This window comes from Chelonia mydas, chromosome 12 (assembly GCF_015237465.2).
Source record: "Chelonia mydas isolate rCheMyd1 chromosome 12, rCheMyd1.pri.v2, whole genome shotgun sequence".
NCBI classification, from domain to species: Eukaryota; Metazoa; Chordata; order Testudines; family Cheloniidae; genus Chelonia; species Chelonia mydas.
Window position 1 is genome coordinate 13504938 of NC_051252.2, and position 17994 is coordinate 13522931.

Below are 17994 nucleotides of genomic sequence, written 5' to 3' on the forward strand. Positions count from 1 at the left end.
GCTGATGATGGGTTCTGCTCGATAAATATCCAAAGCAGTGCGGACCAATGCATGTTCATTTTCATCATCTGAGTCAGATGCCACCAGCAGAAAGGTTGATTTTCTTTTTTATGGTTCGGGTTCTGTAGTTTCTGCATTGGAGTTTTGCTCTTTTAAGACTTCTGAAAGCATGCTCCACATCTCGTTCCTTTCAGATTTTGGAAGGCACCTTAGATTCTTAAAGCTTGGGCTGAGTGATGTAGCTATCTTTAGAAATCTCAGATTGGTATCTTCTTTGTGTTTTGTCAAATCTGTAGTGAAAGTGTTCTTAAAATGAACAACATCTGCCGGGTCATTGTCCGAGACTGCTAGAACATGAAATATATGGCAGAATGCAGGTAAAACAGAGTAGGAGACATACAATTCTCCCCCTCAAGGACTTCAGTCACAAATTTAATTATGTATTTAAAAAAAAAAAAAAAAAAAAACAAGCATCATCAGCATGGAAGCATGTCTTCTGGAATGGTGGTTGAAGCATGAAGGGGCATACGAAAGTTTAGCATAACTGGCACATAAATACCTTGCAATGCCAGCTACAAAAGTGCCATGCGAACTCCTGTTCTCACTTTCAGGTGACATTGTAAATAAGAAGTGGCCAGCTTTATCTCCCATAAATGTAAACAAACTGGTTTGTCTTAACAGTTGGCTGAACAAGAAAGTAGCCGCCTTGAATGGACTTGTAGGCTCTAAAGTTTTACATTGTTTTGTTTCTGAGAGCAGTTATGTAACAAAAAAGTCTACATTTGTAAGCTGCACTTATATGATAAAGAGATTGCACTACAGTACTTGTATGAGGTGAATGAAAAATACTACTTCTTTTGTTTGCCATATTTACAGTGCAAATATTTGTATTAAAAATAACAAAGTGAGCAGTGTACACTTTGTATTGTGTTGTAATTTAAATCAATATATTTGAAAATGTAGAAAAACATTCAAAATATTTAAGAAATTTCAATTGGTATTCTATTATTTAACAGTGCGATTAAAACTGCGATTAATTTTTTTAATCGCAATTAATTTTTTTGAGTTAATCGCGTGAGTTAACTGCGATTGTCAGCCCTAATAAATAACATCAATAAACTTTTATTGATAATCATTTTTATGCCACCTTATAGCCATAAACCTCAGAGCAACTTACAACCTTAAGTTTGGTGTTGTGTTTCTTGTAAAAAGCTATCTGGTATCTTTGTATTCCTAAGATAAAGCATGATGCTCGGCATCATCAGAAATTTTATGGTAATGTTTACTTTTTATTTTTTAATGACCTGATGACGTAAGTCTAGAATAAGTTAATTATTATAGTTATATAAATGTTTCCACACATTTGTGTTGAAATTTAGACACAGTATAACTATAATCACCACCTCAACACAGCTTAGTTATAACACTTTAGCCATAATCAGCAATTTATCTCTTGTACAAGGAAGAGTATTTGAATCATTGGTTTACAGACATTTGGTCTCATGTTCTACTCATTTAAGAGCAGAAACCACAGAGTCAGAAACATCAATTTATATAAACTCAATAGCAATAAAAAACCCTCTGCCTTCACTAGTAAGTATCACTAATGTCAAAAAATAATATTTTGGAGTTTAAAGCTATAATGGCACAGAAAAAATCTTCAAAAGGAAAAAAAGAAAAATTATGAATACTGACCTGAGAGTCCTCATCTTTAAATGACCGCTGTGGAGTCTGCTTAGTATCAGACATTTCATCTGAAGACTCATTCTTTCTCTTCTGCTTTTTACCCAATGTGATTATAAGCTTGCTGTTTCAAAACAAAAATAAGACAACGTTAAGACAGACTGTGAATATATGTTTATGCACTATTGTGCATTTTGTATTTAATGTCTGGGACACTGACCAGGACAAAATAAAATAACTTTAATTTCCTTACTCTTTTTACTACCAGTACCATAGAGTTCCACCACGTCACAAATGAGAGGAGAGACTCTACTGAGAGGACTGACTCTACTCTAATTCTACTGATTTTGCCACTGACTTCAGTGGGAGTGTAAGACTTGACTTTTTGTTATTACTTAAGAACAAGGAGGCAACTTTACAATAGTTAGCATTTGATACTACTCCTGATTAAATCCCCAAAGGCCTAGTGGAAACATCTGTATTTCTCTCCACAGGCAAATCTCTCATGTATTCCTCAACAGTGTTAATATTTTAATTGAAATGTTTAAAAGTAAATTTATGATAAGTAAATGTGGAGCTGAGTTGACAGGGTACTTTTAACTGCATAGAGAGCTACAATTTACCATACTTATCTCCTCCAAATTACAGTACCCCCTAGATGCCATAATTTCTCTCTCTGTGAAACATGGAACTTCTGATATCTTTATTCATACAAGAAACTTTAGTTTGACAACAACAGTTATACATTACACGATTTAAAAGTAAATCCTATAATATGCAAAATTCATAGCATCAAGTAAATTATTAGATGCTAAAAATATGAAACTGTAAAGTCTGACTTTTTGCAATTTCACAAAAGCAAAAATTTGAGAAGCCTAGGTTTATCAACAATGGTTTCATCAGTCAACACTTCGGAGGACCAGAGCTGTGCGGCAAATTATAATTCTACATGAAAAATACTAATTATTTCTTAGTTTAAATTCTAAAGTCACACAGAGAGGGGCAATATCATTAATATCATTATTTGTTTTTAATGATAGGGTGACAAAATACATAGGTTTTTTTCATCTTTGAAATCTGACAAGTGCTACTCTTCAAGTGTATTCTCAGAGGAATAATCACAGAGTGATTACAACCAAACAATCATGGATAAAATGATGTCCTTAAATATATACTTTACATAATATAGATTTGATAATTGCATATTATGTTAACAGTGAGAAAATTGCTTTAGCATACAAATATCTTCTCCCACTTCATGGCTCGGCCTAAAGACAAGACTTTGGCCTTTATTCACAGCCAGTAAAATTATTTTCATCAAAGCAGCCTGAAGAAAGTAAAACGCACTAAGCAAAAGGACTGACTAGCCTTCAGCCTCATGTTTTCTCCTAGGAAAAGGGCAAAATAAGACAGGCTGATCATAATAAATACATTACATCTCCAACAGTCCACAGAGAAAATACAAACCCCGAAATGCCAAACTACCAATTCACTACTGATAGTGTCAATACAATAGTTCCGAAAATACAAAGCACAGCTGCATTTCAGAAAGAGACCAACATTTTTCACCAATTAATATCCAACCAACAAAGCAAGAATTCTTATTGGGAGGGGGAAAAAGGCTTTTAACAAGTAGTTTTCTTTCTGCTATACAATTTTGATTTCTAGTAGAAACTGAAATGTACGCTTAAATTTAGTGGCAGTAAACATAGGTTGGGCAATTCTAAATTGAAGGGGAAGTGCTTGCACATGTCTATGGGACAGAAATTGGCTCCTGGCTTCCCTCACACCTCTGCCCCATCATATATTCTTTCTGTTAATTCTTATATATAAAAAAAGTTATTTTTCATTATCTCAAGGAATAAATTTTAAAGAATCAACACACTGATTTTCATATTTTTTCTTCAAAAGTAGCTTGGTTTCTCCTCCCTTGTGAATACTAATGGTTGTCTATTAGCATTTATTCAAACTTGAGAAGCTGAACGAGGTAGTTTTGTCCTTCGATGAACTGACTTTTCCACAGTATTCTAGCTTCATTTTCCCTTCAAACACAATCCTTCAGACCTCCATGGATCACCCAAACTTGTTAATTCAGGTTTCCTAGTTGATTGCCAATTGGTGTCTGTTTTATGGAAAAGTGTTTGACTTGTTCACTGCAACGTATGGCCTAGTCTAGACTAGAAAACTTAAAGGTATGATATCGGCATGTTAACTAAGATATTTTAGAAGTACAGTGTAGACAAGGAACACTGCATATAACACATGCTAAACTGGTTACGTTAAAGCAGTGGTTCTCAACCAGGGGTACATATACGTCTGGGGGTAGACAAAGGTCTTCCAGGGGTACATCAACTCATCTAGATATTTGCCTATTTTTACAAGCAGCTACTTAAAAAGCACTAGCTTACTTTACTTGTTTATACTGCTCTATAACTATACACATGGTGTAAGTACAATATATTCTATTGATTTATAATTCTATAGTAAAAATGAGAAAATTTTTTCAGTAATAGTGTGCTGTGATACTTTTGTATTTTTATGTCTGATTTTGTAAGCAAGTAGTTTTTCAGTGAGGTGAAAGTTGGGAGTATGTAAGACAAATCAGACTCTGGAAAGGGGTATAGTAGTCTGGAAAGGTTGAGAGCCACTGAGTTAGCGCCTTGACTCCCCTCTAGGCTTTTACTAGATCATTTTATCATGTTAAAGGCAGTCTTGTCCACACTAGACTTCTAAAACATGTTATAACATGAGCCATCAAGCCTTTAAATCCTAGTCTAGATGATTTAGGATTGTAAAGAATGTAAAAGTACTTGGGGAAATCCATGAGGTCAGAACAGTCTAAACGTCTAATTCTGCCAGCCTCATGTTGAGTAGTACCTTGCTCCACAAACAGTCCTATCAATTTCAATAACCCAGATTGTCCCTTTTAGATTTACATGTGGAAGAGACACTCCGCACACTGATCTCCCAATCCCATGCTGAAGTGGGATGGATGACAACTGCCACCTGGACACTGTCCCCCCCCCCCGTCCCATATAGACTCCAAGGAGACCACTCCATGGATAGGTGAGGAGACTGGGAGTGCGGATGGGTTTTGTTTTGTTTTTACAGTGGGATGTTGGAGTGGTCTGGGAAGCCAGAGCCATGGATACTCCCAGATAGTGAAGCTCTATTGGAGCTGTACTGCCAAACAACCAAGAAGGGAGGAGCCAGGTGGGGCCGGATCTGGCGCAAAAGCACAGAAGTGTCTTTCTTTGTGAATCCCTCAGCATCTGCCAGGGATTTGGGGGCAATTGGGCTAACAGCCCATAGGATAACACACACATCACAGAGCCTTGTCAAAACAGATTGAATATTTTTACACATTTATCTACATAGTCTTAACAACGAATCTTGTTTTGTAGCCACATGTTTTTCACCTGTCTTTCAGTAGACTCTTGGAGATAAGAACATTATATTTTTGTACTTTCATGGAAATCTAACATTCTGAAACTAATTTTAATCACTTGGTCAGCTAATACCAAAGAAACACACTTGTTTCTTTTCTCTTCACAGAAGTGACCAACTGAGATGATTTGCTCTTGTTCACTGTTTTCATATAGAAACATTTGGGACAGAAGAAGAGAAGAGTAGTAAGCAATGCAGGCTCGAATTCATAAACAATTAGTTTGCCCTGGTGGCAGTCAGAAGACCAGGCACTGGTTGAAAAACAGGAATCCTACAAACTCCAGTAAATTTCCTGAAGAAATGGCTAAACATATAGAACCACCATCTTCTAGCAGGCATTCCTTCACATGCACATTAACTCTCCTGTAAAATGAGCACTGTAGCTACTAAGTGGGATGGCTGTCAGAGACCTTGCTAGGAATAAGTCCTACGTCACTTGGATTTTATAACACCATGCTTGGGGTTCATGTCCTGCTGTGGTTATTTGTTTATTTTGGAAGTTGCTTGTAGTTCAAGGAAGGTATGGTCTCTTTCTCCAACCCATACTTGGCAGAGGCGGTCAAAGGTTCCTCATCCCCTGCCTATCGCTAGTGGAGAAGGAACTAGTGGTCTGGGTGGAGGGAGAGCAATATTGCTGAGTTACAACTGAGTAAGTGTGGGCAGGTTCTATTAGAAGGATGGAATTTGTGGGCCATTTCTAACCATGAGCCAAAAATGGAATGTCAGGATTTAGCAAACACATGAGCAGTTGTGATCTCTTCTGTTGTACATGGACCTTATATGGGGACAATTTGGCTGGATTACTGTAACATACTTTATGTAAGACTGCTATTGAATATCATCCCAAGTGGCAACTACAGCAGAATACAGAAGGCATACTTACATGTCCATACTCCAGGAACTCCACGATGGCTGCTAGTTATCCAGCATAACCACTTCAAATTCTTATTAGTATTTAAATGCTTAAATATTGGATCAGAGTATTAGAATGACCATGTGTTTCTTCACATCCCATTTTGATATATCAGATTAAACAAGACCAAAACAACAACTCATATAGTATTACATCCAGAGAATGAAAGACCTAAGATTTTCTGTCAAAGGTCTGTGATTCAGGAATGTTCTATCAGTGAAGTCAGAATACATCTACAGCATACCTCCAGGTGACAAAGATAATTTTTTTCTTTTACTTTTATGGGGTGATAATGTTTTACGTTTGGGTTGGACCACATAGGAATGGCTGTATAATTTAGGATATATTTGAAGAGTTAATAATGAATAAGGCAAAATCCCCATGAGTTCTGTTTAGGGCACACAACAATGCAGTTTATGATAACAAAAGGAAATTCTGAACATAAGAACTACTGCGCTGGATGTGACATTAGTTAAAAAGAACTTTACAAAATTATGTGTACAATATGATGATGAAGGGAACCTCAATATTTCTTGGGGAATTTAATTTCTTAATGGTCTTGTCCTGTACCTCATCACAGCATCACTGAAGAGCTTTTCATTAGCCTCCCATGCTATCCAGAGTTTAACTATATGTATGAGTGCCTGGCTGTAATGGAGTTACAAAATCTAAATGTCAGGTCTTTTTTTTTTTTTTTTAAACAAATAAACAGCGCATAGAATTCATTACACCTATGACAGAAAAATGCACTTATTGACATTAATGTTTATTGTCTCCATAGTGGAATTCCACATTTAATCACCAGGGAAGCCCATAATACATAGATGTGAAGTCAGAGCAAAAGCAAAGGGAAAATTATATCAAATCCTTAACACCTTGCTGAAAACCTAGAATAAGGAAATGGTTTTGCTATCATCAGATTCTTACTGTACAATAAGCATGTCAATTCACTGCTAATTAATTAGATTCCATAACCAACCCATAAAACAATTTACTTGAAGATCATCAACCAAATTAATTTTGGTAATCCTAAATTAGTAAACTCTCTTGTACTGTGGATACTGTATTACAGTAACAAATGGAACTTACTCATTTATCTCAAGTAACATTTATCCAATTAACTACACATGGAATGTAATTGATTTAGAACCTGATTCAGTGCCCACTAAATGCAATGGGAGACCGTCCACTGCCTTCAGTGAGGGCATTGGATCAGGCCCTTTATTCCCCTACTTCAAAGGGGATATAATCTGTCTAGGAGCAGGCGTTCTCAAACTTCATTGCACCACGATTGCACCTAGGAGGGTCGTATAGACGCCTGAGCCCACCCAAGCCCCACCACCCCACATGGCAAGGGCCGAAGCCAAAGGGCATTAGCCACTAGTGGGGGGCCTGTAACTTAAGCCCTGACACCCAGGGCTGAAGCCCTCAGGCTTTGGCTTAAGTGCCGGGCAGTGGGGCTCGGGCTTCAACTTCAGCCCCGAGAGGTGAGGCTGCAACTCCAGGCCCTAGCAAGTCTAAAGCCAGCCCTGGTGACCCCATAAAATGAGGTTATGACCCACTTTGGGGTTCCAACCCATAGTTTGAGAACTGCTGGTCTAGAGGTAGATCCTTAAAATTTATATCTAATCGTGGTAAAAAAGGCTTTAAAGGTAGAAAAATTCACACTGTTGAACTTTGAATGGCAGAAGTGTAACATCCAGAAGCTGTTAAGAAAGTTTTATAAGGTCTACATTAAGACCCAAATGACATCCCAAATTATGTTTAATAATTTAACAAGAAAAACAGACTGTTCCCCGACTCTAGAGAAAGTGTGACCTGGAACTCATTCCTTTTTGCACATCACAATTAGCAAATTCCAAACAGTTATACCTGGGGAAACTCATTAAACATCATGGGCATTGCACAGGAATCACTCAGGACAGAATATGATCTTTTTATGAGCCACTCAGTATTCGGAAAAACAGACCCAGTTTGACACACTGAATTTGCATCTCCGGTAGTTGGAATAAAACAATTTTTATTTGTAAATTGAGACTATTTGATATAGAAATAATTGAGAAACAAACATGGGACCCTCACAATGTCTTTTTTTGGGAATGACTTTTCGAAGTGGAACTGCTTTTTAAAAAACACAATTACAACTTCTTAAATACACATGACCCAGTCAGTTCCTGCCACTGCTGTTTACCTTTATTAAAATGTCAACTACATTTTTATTTATTTATTTTTATCTGTTAGGGGAGTAGTCTCCATTGCATCCCATATTAGGTGACATACCATGTCCCCCCCTCCAGGAGATAAATGGTTTTATTTCTTGGTTTCTTCACATTGTAAATCTTTATTTAGTGTGCGTGGATTTTAGGAGGGTGAGGGCCTTGTCAGAGAAAACATGTATTTTTGTCTCATTTCCCCCCAAAATAATGAAGTTTGAAATCCCAGTGAAAGAAATTTAATATCAATGTTCTCTCCCAATTTTAGGATGATCTGGACATATCCGAAAAATCTTTATTCCTACGAGGAAACCAAAAGTTTTCAGTTATATTTCAGGCTTTTTTCCCCACACTATGCACCTACACCTGCAAACATATCACATGAGCTCACAGTACTTAATACAGTGAGTAGTCCTATTAAGCTTGATTATTAATTATATTATGATGATTAAGCTGGAATTTTCAAAAGGGGCTTACAGGAATTAGGTGCCCAGTTCCCACTGGACTTTCCTCTAACTACTGTGGGCCACTCTGCAAATCCCATCCTTCCATTTATTTTGCAGTAATTGCTCATCACTGTACAAAAACACAGGAAGAAACAAATCCTGCCCTGAAGATCTCACATGGGACAGTGTATGAGCTTGAGTTGGCTTTAATGGAATGTGATTTTTTTTTTTTTAATTTGTATGTTTTGCTAACAAACTCTCCTGATTCTTAAATGTCCTTATATTGATTTGGTAAACTTTTCAAGCAAGCTTTTGTTAATTATAGGATTTAATTTTTTTAGAAGATTAAAATAAAGTTAAAAATAGATATTATATCAACATGAGGTTATTATCTACTCTCCAGCCTCACTTTTCAACTAATGAAAATCTGAATTACATTAAAAACAGGATTTTGGTCCCATAACTAATTGCTTTTAGGAAAATATTTTAAGAACAGTCATTTTATTAGTTCTATTCCAGATACTATTTTTGTTATTATAATGGTAACAATTGTTCCACTGCTGGCAATGGATCTAGCAGGATTTCCATTATGAACCCATATAATGTACGGAATTATGATTCACTTAAACATTCCCTGTGTTTAAAATTGCCACGTCAGATCTTTGCCAAACATTTTTCTCTCTCGTATCACTATTTTTATTTTATATTTTATTTATATATTACATATTATAAAATATGTTAAAAGAACACAATTTTGGTTGAAAAATTAAGCACTTGAAAGTTAGGAAAAGCCATATTTACAGCTGCCTGTGCAAATCTACAAATACTGTATATATAATTGTAACAATCCCTCATCATCTATCATCAGCAGGCTTGAACCTTAAACCTTCATCGTTGCAGCATACAATGCTACCATTTCAGTTATTAGACATTAATTAGCAGCAGGAGACAGTTATCACAGAGGGGGAACTGCCAGTAGGGCAATATGCAGCATCTGGGTGGGAGTGGGGGTGGGGGGTACTACTGAGGGGCAGGCTCTATCGTTGCTGGAATTGGGGGGGCTCCTGCCTCAGGTGGCATGCATATACGAGGGCATACACCAGTGGAGGCATATGCTAGATGCAGTGGTGGGGAACCTAACCCAGCTCTCTTCTTTGCCCACCACCTCCCCTGCTGTAGCTGCTCCCAGGTTTCCCCAGAACAGAATGTACGTCTGCTGCAGCAGCAGCAAAATCCCAGCCTTGAAACTTTTGTGTTATTTTGGAGAGCTGCCAACATTTTTTCTGAGGAATACAAATGAGAGAAGGGAAAGAAGAATTACTCACCTTGTGCAGTAACGACGATTCTTTGAGACGTGTCCCCCTTTGGGTGCGCCACTGTAGCTTGTTTCCTTGCAATGCTGCCAGAGAACTTCGCAGCAGTGTCCATTTTGCCCGCACATGCTGTGTCTCCCCCATGCCTCACCACAAGACTAAACCAGCACGCACGGAGTAACCCACCTCCGTGCCTTCTCTACCGCAAAGTTCCTGACAAGAATTCTCAAGTAGACGGGAGGAGGGTGGGTTGTGAAGCTCCCATAGGGACACACGTCTTGAAGAACCATTGTTACTGCTCAAAGTGAGTAACTACTTCTTCTTTTTCTTCTTCGAGTAGTGTCCCTGTGGGTGCTCCACTGTAGGTGACTCCCAAGCAGTATCCCCACTGGAGGGCTGGGGCTTCGGAGTCAAATCTGTTACGAATGACAATAATGTGGAGCCAAATATGGCATCAGAGGCGGACTCCCCAGTAATCACATAATGTTCTGCAAAGGTATGGACTGACGCCCACGTTGCCCCTCTACAGATTTCTGAGATAGGGACATTCTTGAGGAGGGTGACAGGGGACCGATCTTGTGCAGAGAGTGTGAATATCAGCTGGAGGTGTCATGTTGCAAACCTGATAACATTGTTTAATACAGCTGGAGAAGCATTTGGAGAGTCTCTGGGTGGATATTGTTGAGCCCTGGGATCTCTCCACAACAGAAAGGAAAAGTTTACAAGACTTCCTAAAATCCTTCGTCCTATTCAGGAAAAAGGCCAGGACTCTCCTGACATCTACTGTATGTATAGTATAGCTTCCCTGTTATCACAGTGAGGCTTGTGGGAAACTCAACAGTTCCATAACTTTAGTGCTTCTGCGCAAAGGGAGGACGACCTGGCTCTTCCCGGCGGTCAGGAAGGAACTGAGGGGGGTTAGCTTGCATGCACTAGTTAGCCTTGTGGAGGGACACAAGGGGCAATAGTGTCTGTTCATCTAGCACATGCGCTGCTACCAAAATTCGCCGATTAGCAGCACAGGGACGCAAGCGCACTTACAGTGGAGCATCCATAGGGACACTACTCAAAGAAGAAGAATGATTTTTAACAATTTATATCTCAGCAAAATCAACATGGAATTCATGAGATAAAGAAATGGCAGTTGGAAACAACAGAGGTATGAGAAACTTCTCAAAGACCAGACCATAATAAATAATAATAATAAAAAAATGGAAAGAACATGACAAACTAAATATAGGAGTTACTACCAGCTCCCCCTACAATAAAGACAAGATCTAAAAGAACTACTACTTAATTTAGTGTTCAACTTTAAAGCAGTCTGATTTTCTGAAACTATTTAGCAACCACAATCGGAACATTAGGCCCCTTGAAGGTGTCCCAGACAAGAATTACTAGACACGTTAGAAATTTTTTGTCATTTGTCACATTATATATGCATGCACACACGCACACTTACTAACTAAAATGGAAGCAGCAGCAGCAACCATTATTGTTAAGACTGCTCAAGAATGTCCATTCTAGGCTTGTTTTCAGTTGCTCATAGATTTTCAAAACTTCAGTATTTGTGCTAAAAAATTTCTGGCATGGTCTCTGCCTGACAGCGCATTTTTATGGATATTTTCAGCAGAAAGTGTTTAAATAATTTCTGAGTAGATGGAGAGTGAAAAAAATTAATATTTATGGTCCTGATTGTGCAAACACATATATGCTTAATATTAAGCATGTGCACAGTCTCATTGAAGTGAATGGAACTACCCATGTGCTTGAAATTAGACATATATGTGTCAGATTTCACAGGACTGGGGCCTAAATACATACACAGTAGTTGTAGATGCATTTTATGCTTCTTGTTGACAATTCACTGCCACCGTGTTATCGTTCTTGTGTGTAAAAAGCAGACATGACATTCTGATAGAAAGTTCTGCACATTCTTATTTCCCTGCTCAACACACACTTCACGCAGAAAAGCAAGCTTATAATCATATTAATTCACTAATTCATAATTTCAAAATTAGGATATGCACCATTAAGGCTGGTTTCAGAGTAGCAGCCGTGTTAGTCTGTATTCGCAAAAAGAAAAGGAGTACTTGTGGCACCTTAGAGACTAACCAACTTATTTGAGCATAAGCTTTCATGAGCTGAAATTTTAACAAGATAAACCATGGATACAGTTTCAGTTGTAATTCTGAATGTTCTTACTTTGTTCACATTAAGTTAGTCTTCTTCATACAACAGCAACTTTCATTTGTATAACTCATTTCATCCAGAAGGATCAGAAAGTGCTCTACAAGCAAATTATACAGAGATCACTCCATCCACCAGTAAAATCCAGCCATCTCTGGAGTACAACACAGGTCTTTAACAGCACACAGTAATGGTACACAACAGAATAATACAGGAAAGTAACTAGCTCCCTATAAAATAATTAAACTATTTGTGGTTGCAATTAATAAACATGCTGAGGCTACCAGACCCATTAATGATAAAGTTTCTAAACTGTAAAGCCTATTTAGACAAATTCCTTTTTCATTTTTAAATGCCAAATTACTAAAAGCTTACTGGAGTAAATGGGAGTCTTTTAGGTGACTTCAGTATACTCTGAATTGGGTCCAAAATAACCAAAATTAAATGTATTATATTTGTGAGTACTACACTACTGTATATTTGGATTTTACCTGTCATGAAATCTTACTTGAAAATGAATCCATATTGTCATGGATAGAACAATGTCACGTGAACTGAAAACTGACTGATGAACTGTAAACAAAGGGTAATGACAACTTATTTATTTATTTTGATTTATACAATAAGAAGGGGGAAAGTCTGGTGTGGTATACCACATGGATTAGTTTTAGATAAGGTCTTATTAAATACATTAATTAATGACCCAAAAAGAGGAGTAAACAGCATGTTACTGACATTCACTGATAATATTAAACTGGAAGGAGTTGCTAATACTAGTGAAAAGAAAGATTAAAAATCAGGGCAAAACACAACCGAATGTGATTCAACTTGGAAAGCTGTGAGTTCATACAGCCTGTAAAAATTATTCAACACACAAGTTATTAAACAAATGGGAGAAACCTGGAAAGAAATGATGCCGAAAGAGACCGGGGTAAGAGTGGGTGTCAAAAAGGAAGGGAATTATTCAGTGTGGTTCACCAACAAATTCAGGGAAGAAATTAAGCCCAAGAAAATTTAGGTTGGAAAAAAAAAAAAAAATCAGGAAAAGTTTCATCAGAATGTTATTCATAATGTCGTGGAATAGGCTCCCAAGGTAATTGGAACATTTAAGAACTAGATGGCACAAAATTCTAGATAATGTACAACAGGGATTAACTTTACATTTTCAGGGAGATTAACTGGATGACCTAAAAAGGACATTTCCATAGCTGTCATCTGAGGATATAATACCAAATTCAAGCACAGATAAAGTCGTTGATTTAATATCACTATTCTTACCAAAAAAAAAAAAAAAAAGCATATTTTGGGGGAGGAGGGGGGATACACAAATGGCCACGACTTCTGTTTTAAACTTTGTTTGAAAGTTAATACCTCAAATTATACACTGTCTTTTAAGACCACAATGGAGAAATGGGTCAGTAGTAAATCAGAGGCAGGAGTGCCACCTACTGAAGCCCTAGCAACACTTTCTACAACACCTTAAACATCCTGTGCAGTTTTCCCACCAAGCTATTGACACATCTTGACCCTGCTAAACTTGCAAAATTTCAAGGGATGACAGAACAAGTGTGCATGGATGCAGAATACACAGTAATTAAAATAAGTAAATAAATAAATAAATAAATAATGTGATCGCAAGTTCTCTGTTACATTATGAACTCTTCTGGTCTACACCACAGTTTCTCAGGCATCTGCATTAATGTTTGTTTGCCAATATGCTAATTAGATGTCCAGTTTCTCTCTATATAGTATCACGGATCTCATCTCAAAAGAAATGCTGAGACTGATAAAAAATAGCATTGATAATACATCAAATAAAATTTAAAAACTCAAACCAAAAGGCAACTTAATAAACAAAAACAGATGGATTCAAGATATTTAGAGGAAGAATATCTATGATTAATAAGCAGTTTCTGTTCCAGTCAAATGTTTGCAATTTGAAGGGAGTTAAAAGGAAATTTTAGCCTACTTACCCAATTTTTGTTTTGTCTTTAATTTTGGATGAGGAACCAGTTTTAGTTTTTTTGCTCTCCTTGTCCTTTGGTTTGCATTTAATTTTTCTACCTTTCTTTTCCTCTCTTCCTTCAGCCGAAACACTGGGGAAGTTTTCAGGGCTCATTACTCGTGGAATGTTTCTCTCCCCTCTCTCTTTTGCTTTTGCGATTGCCTCCGATATTATGCGATTAGCCTTCTCCTGCTTACTTTCCGATTCTACTTTTTTCTTCTGTTTCTTTTCCGACATTGCCCTCACCTGGGTATTCTGCAATTTAGTATATGTCCCTGAAACATCAGTTTTCTTGGAGGAAGGAGGCTGGAAGAATAAAAACATTTTTTGAAGAAAATAAATATATTTCAAAATAAATTTGCAAATACTGTTCACTGAGTTCTACAGCAAAGTCAAGAATACATATAAACACAATAAACAAGGAAAATGATTCTGTATTACTCCACTATGGCGTGGGTTCCAGAATAAAGTATATCAACAGTTACATTTAAACTGGTTCTATGTACAGAAAATCAAGGAGAAACAGATTTTCTAAAGTTCTCATAGTCTTCTTTACCAACCTCTGCAATTAGATGCTCCAGTTCTTAGTCTCTGAAAATGTTTTATGGATTTAGAAGAGATTTCCCCAAGCTATTTGCTTCACAAAACTTGAAAGAGTAGTGAATTAATAAAGGTATAACATCAATATACCTCTGAAAATAGTATCAAAACAGGAATAATTATCCTACAGTTAAATAGAAAAACCGCACTATTTTACAACCAACAAAACCAGATATTTGAACAAATCAAGGCTTTCAAAAAGAACAAACACAGATTATGTAGTTTTCTACATCAGTAAAGTAGTTAGGAAGCGTATGTTTAATTTATTTAAAATTACATAAGGTTATACTGCTACTGGAAGGAGTTAACTTTCACTTTTTTCCCCTGTTATATCTATAGAGAATTCTTTATGCTAGAACTAGGAATTCTACATTCAAATTAGCAGTCTATTTGAAATCAACTAGAAGGCATGTTGTTTAACCTTAAGGAATAGAAAGAATTTCCTATTCAAACAAACAGACAAAAAATAGCAGATAACAGTTCTGTTACGTTCTCACCCGTAAATGTGCCTCTCACTACAGCATGGGAAAAAGACATCAGGAATTTCCAAACACATTTTCAAGCCAAATCCAGTGCACTTCACTGAATAATTTTTCTATACGTGCCTCATCAAAGGCTTAATAGCAATGCTGCAGCACTGAGAAGGACACAGGGTTTAGGATCGCTCACTAAAATGCCACCTTAAGGCCTACAAGCTATAACAAATAACCAAGACCCGAGAAAACAGCAACAAGCTCAAGATGGCGATGCAGCACGACTCCCGCAGCAGCAGCCAGTAATAAGGAAGGTTATTCAATCCCATTAGCCTTTTAGCCCAAAGAACCCCTCCTCCTCCCACTCATTCAGGCTTTCACTTACCCTTCCTCTTGGCCTCTTCACTGAAGACATTTTTGGCGTCAGACAAAGGCTTGCCCTCTGCTTTTTCACCACCCCAGGCAGGGCTCAAGAAAAAAGCATTGAAAGAAGATTGCTAAATGGCCTATTTAGCAAGCTGCAGCCAAGATATGCACAACCCTCCACAAATACACATTGTGATTTATCAACATATTTCCTCCTTGAGAAGTATACATCCACTGTTCATCCTACTCAGGTATGACAAAGACTGCCATCTCCCCTAAAGAGCAGAATTTCAACAACAGCTGTTAGCAGATAGCCAGATTCCAACAAAGCACAGAAAGAAATGAATGCACAAAGCATCAAAATGCATCAGCATGAATATTAGAGATGTCGTTAAAAATACTGACTCCTTCTGCGGAAGTAGGCCAGCAGATGGTGCTACCAGTTATTATTCCATTAGACTCTGCAATTTAACCCCCAGTGGGCTGCTTTTCCCTACATGTGGTACAGTAGTTAACTCTTGCAATTCCCCCTCCTACAGTAACGAAAAGATTGTATTTTACATAGGTAGAAGCAATCTTGCAAACTATCAATTCCAAGTAACGTACTAGACACTGCTGCAATTTTATATTTCTGTCAAGTTTATTTGAAATAATCAAAATCTTAAATAAGTCTGGAGAACAAAATATTTTATAGAGCTCAATATCAAGACACTGTAACAAATTTAGCCGAGAGGATAAAAGATAGGCAAAGTAGACTGTGCACTAAGCCTTATTTTAGACATTGAGAGTAAGTATTTTACTACAGAGATTTCATATAGAACAGATCACTAGAACACAAAATGGAAGCATTCCTTTTCTTGCTGCTGTTTCTTTTTTTCCCCATGGAGAAATAAACAATACTTTGAGCTGGAGAGCATTCAGTTAGATGGAACATATGCTATAATGAGCTCCTATTTATTCAAAGGTTTATAATTCTGTTTAACATAGATGGAATATTTTACATTTTGATTTTAGCATTCAAAATTAAAATACCACACGAAGGCATCTTGTATTTTTCTAATATTTAGCCTCATTTCCATCAAACTAGGTGAGCAGGTACATTGATTTTTTTAAAGGTTATTTAAAATATAGAACATGCTAATTACTCCCTCTCCCCTGGCAATTCTATTCTTTTCACAATCAACTTCCCCCTTCAAAAAACAAAACAAAACAAAACCATATCAGGCAAGGTTGTCATTTTTCCAAACGCTATTTATCATGAAAACGATAAATGACAATCACACTTCATGGGGGGTTTCATTTAAATGTTCACTATAATGCTACAGTGACTTTGAGCTTTTAAGAGTTTACATTGCTTAGGCTTCACTTTTATTAATAGTATGCTTTAATTCACAAATAGGTTATTTACTTCAGAATTAACTTCCCTGTCAGTTGAGAATACAAGTGATATAGACATAAGTAAGTTACTGCTTTTGTCAACATTATTATTTTGATTTAAATAAAATGTCTCTGTGTTTGTTGTTTATATCTAATACCGTCCCTTGAGTCTTAAATTATTTGGAGGTTCTAAATAAATAAAATTACAAAGTGCTTGTGCATTATAGTTGTAATACATACAGTAATACAAATTACAACAAATTTAACATTAATAAAGGTGTGTTATTTTACAAATTAAGTAAAACACATTGTATCAAATATGTTTTTCAGTCTATTATTAATTATCTAGGCACAACATTCTTGTTACTGGGTTCTTAGTAAAATTTCAAAGGATCTGATCCAATGAAGTTGGCTACTGAAGCTGAAGGCAGTCTTTCTATTGACTTCAATGTGCATTTTATCAGGGAGTGTTTCTTGCATCCCAGGCTTGTAGAGAACACTACACAAGCAGCAATCTTAGTAGCTAGAGAACAGGAGGTACACTTTACTATTCCAGGGCAACATCTCTGGCCAATCTGGAACAGGCATTATGAGAACGAAGGAAAACACCAGTGAGTTCTCCTCCGCTAAATAAAGATCACAATAAACCAGAATATAAACCTTCATTGAGAGAGTCATCACTCTGATGGACACCAAAAAAGAGGAATACTGAAATATATTGTCAGGGGGGTGGGGCATGGGGGTGGTAGTGACAAAATCACAAACACACCCTCGCTCCCCAAAATAAAAAAAAGTTTGCATGAACTTTGCAACCAAATTTAAAAATAAAATATAAATAAAAACAAAAGCAAAACTAGTTAAATTTTTATGTACTCATCTTATTAGCCATTTAATTTTCTGTAATATCAATATTGCAGCTTTTAACTACTTTTAATTCAATGAACATAATACACAGAACTTGAAAAAATTAC

The 17994-nt window shown here is 36.8% G+C and overlaps 1 protein-coding gene across 13 annotated transcripts in view; it reads right to left on the reverse strand.

The window, feature by feature from the left end:
- CHD9 (chromodomain helicase DNA binding protein 9) overlaps positions 1-17994 on the reverse strand; it is a 182004-nt gene that overhangs the window by 102086 nt on the left and 61924 nt on the right. For 10 of the 13 annotated variants that reach the window (XM_037878254.2, XM_037878247.2, XM_037878257.2 and 7 more), the window contains 2 exons: positions 14176-14513; positions 1696-1807 (listed from right to left, as the gene is read on the reverse strand). In XM_037878254.2, coding sequence (XP_037734182.1) covers positions 1696-1807; positions 14176-14513 — 450 coding nt within the window. Of the gene's footprint in view, positions 1-1695; positions 1808-14175; positions 14514-15304; positions 15561-15665; positions 16054-17994 lie in introns of those variants that run through there. The other 3 variants (XM_037878256.2, XM_037878255.2, XM_037878258.2) reach the window with 2 other exon arrangements.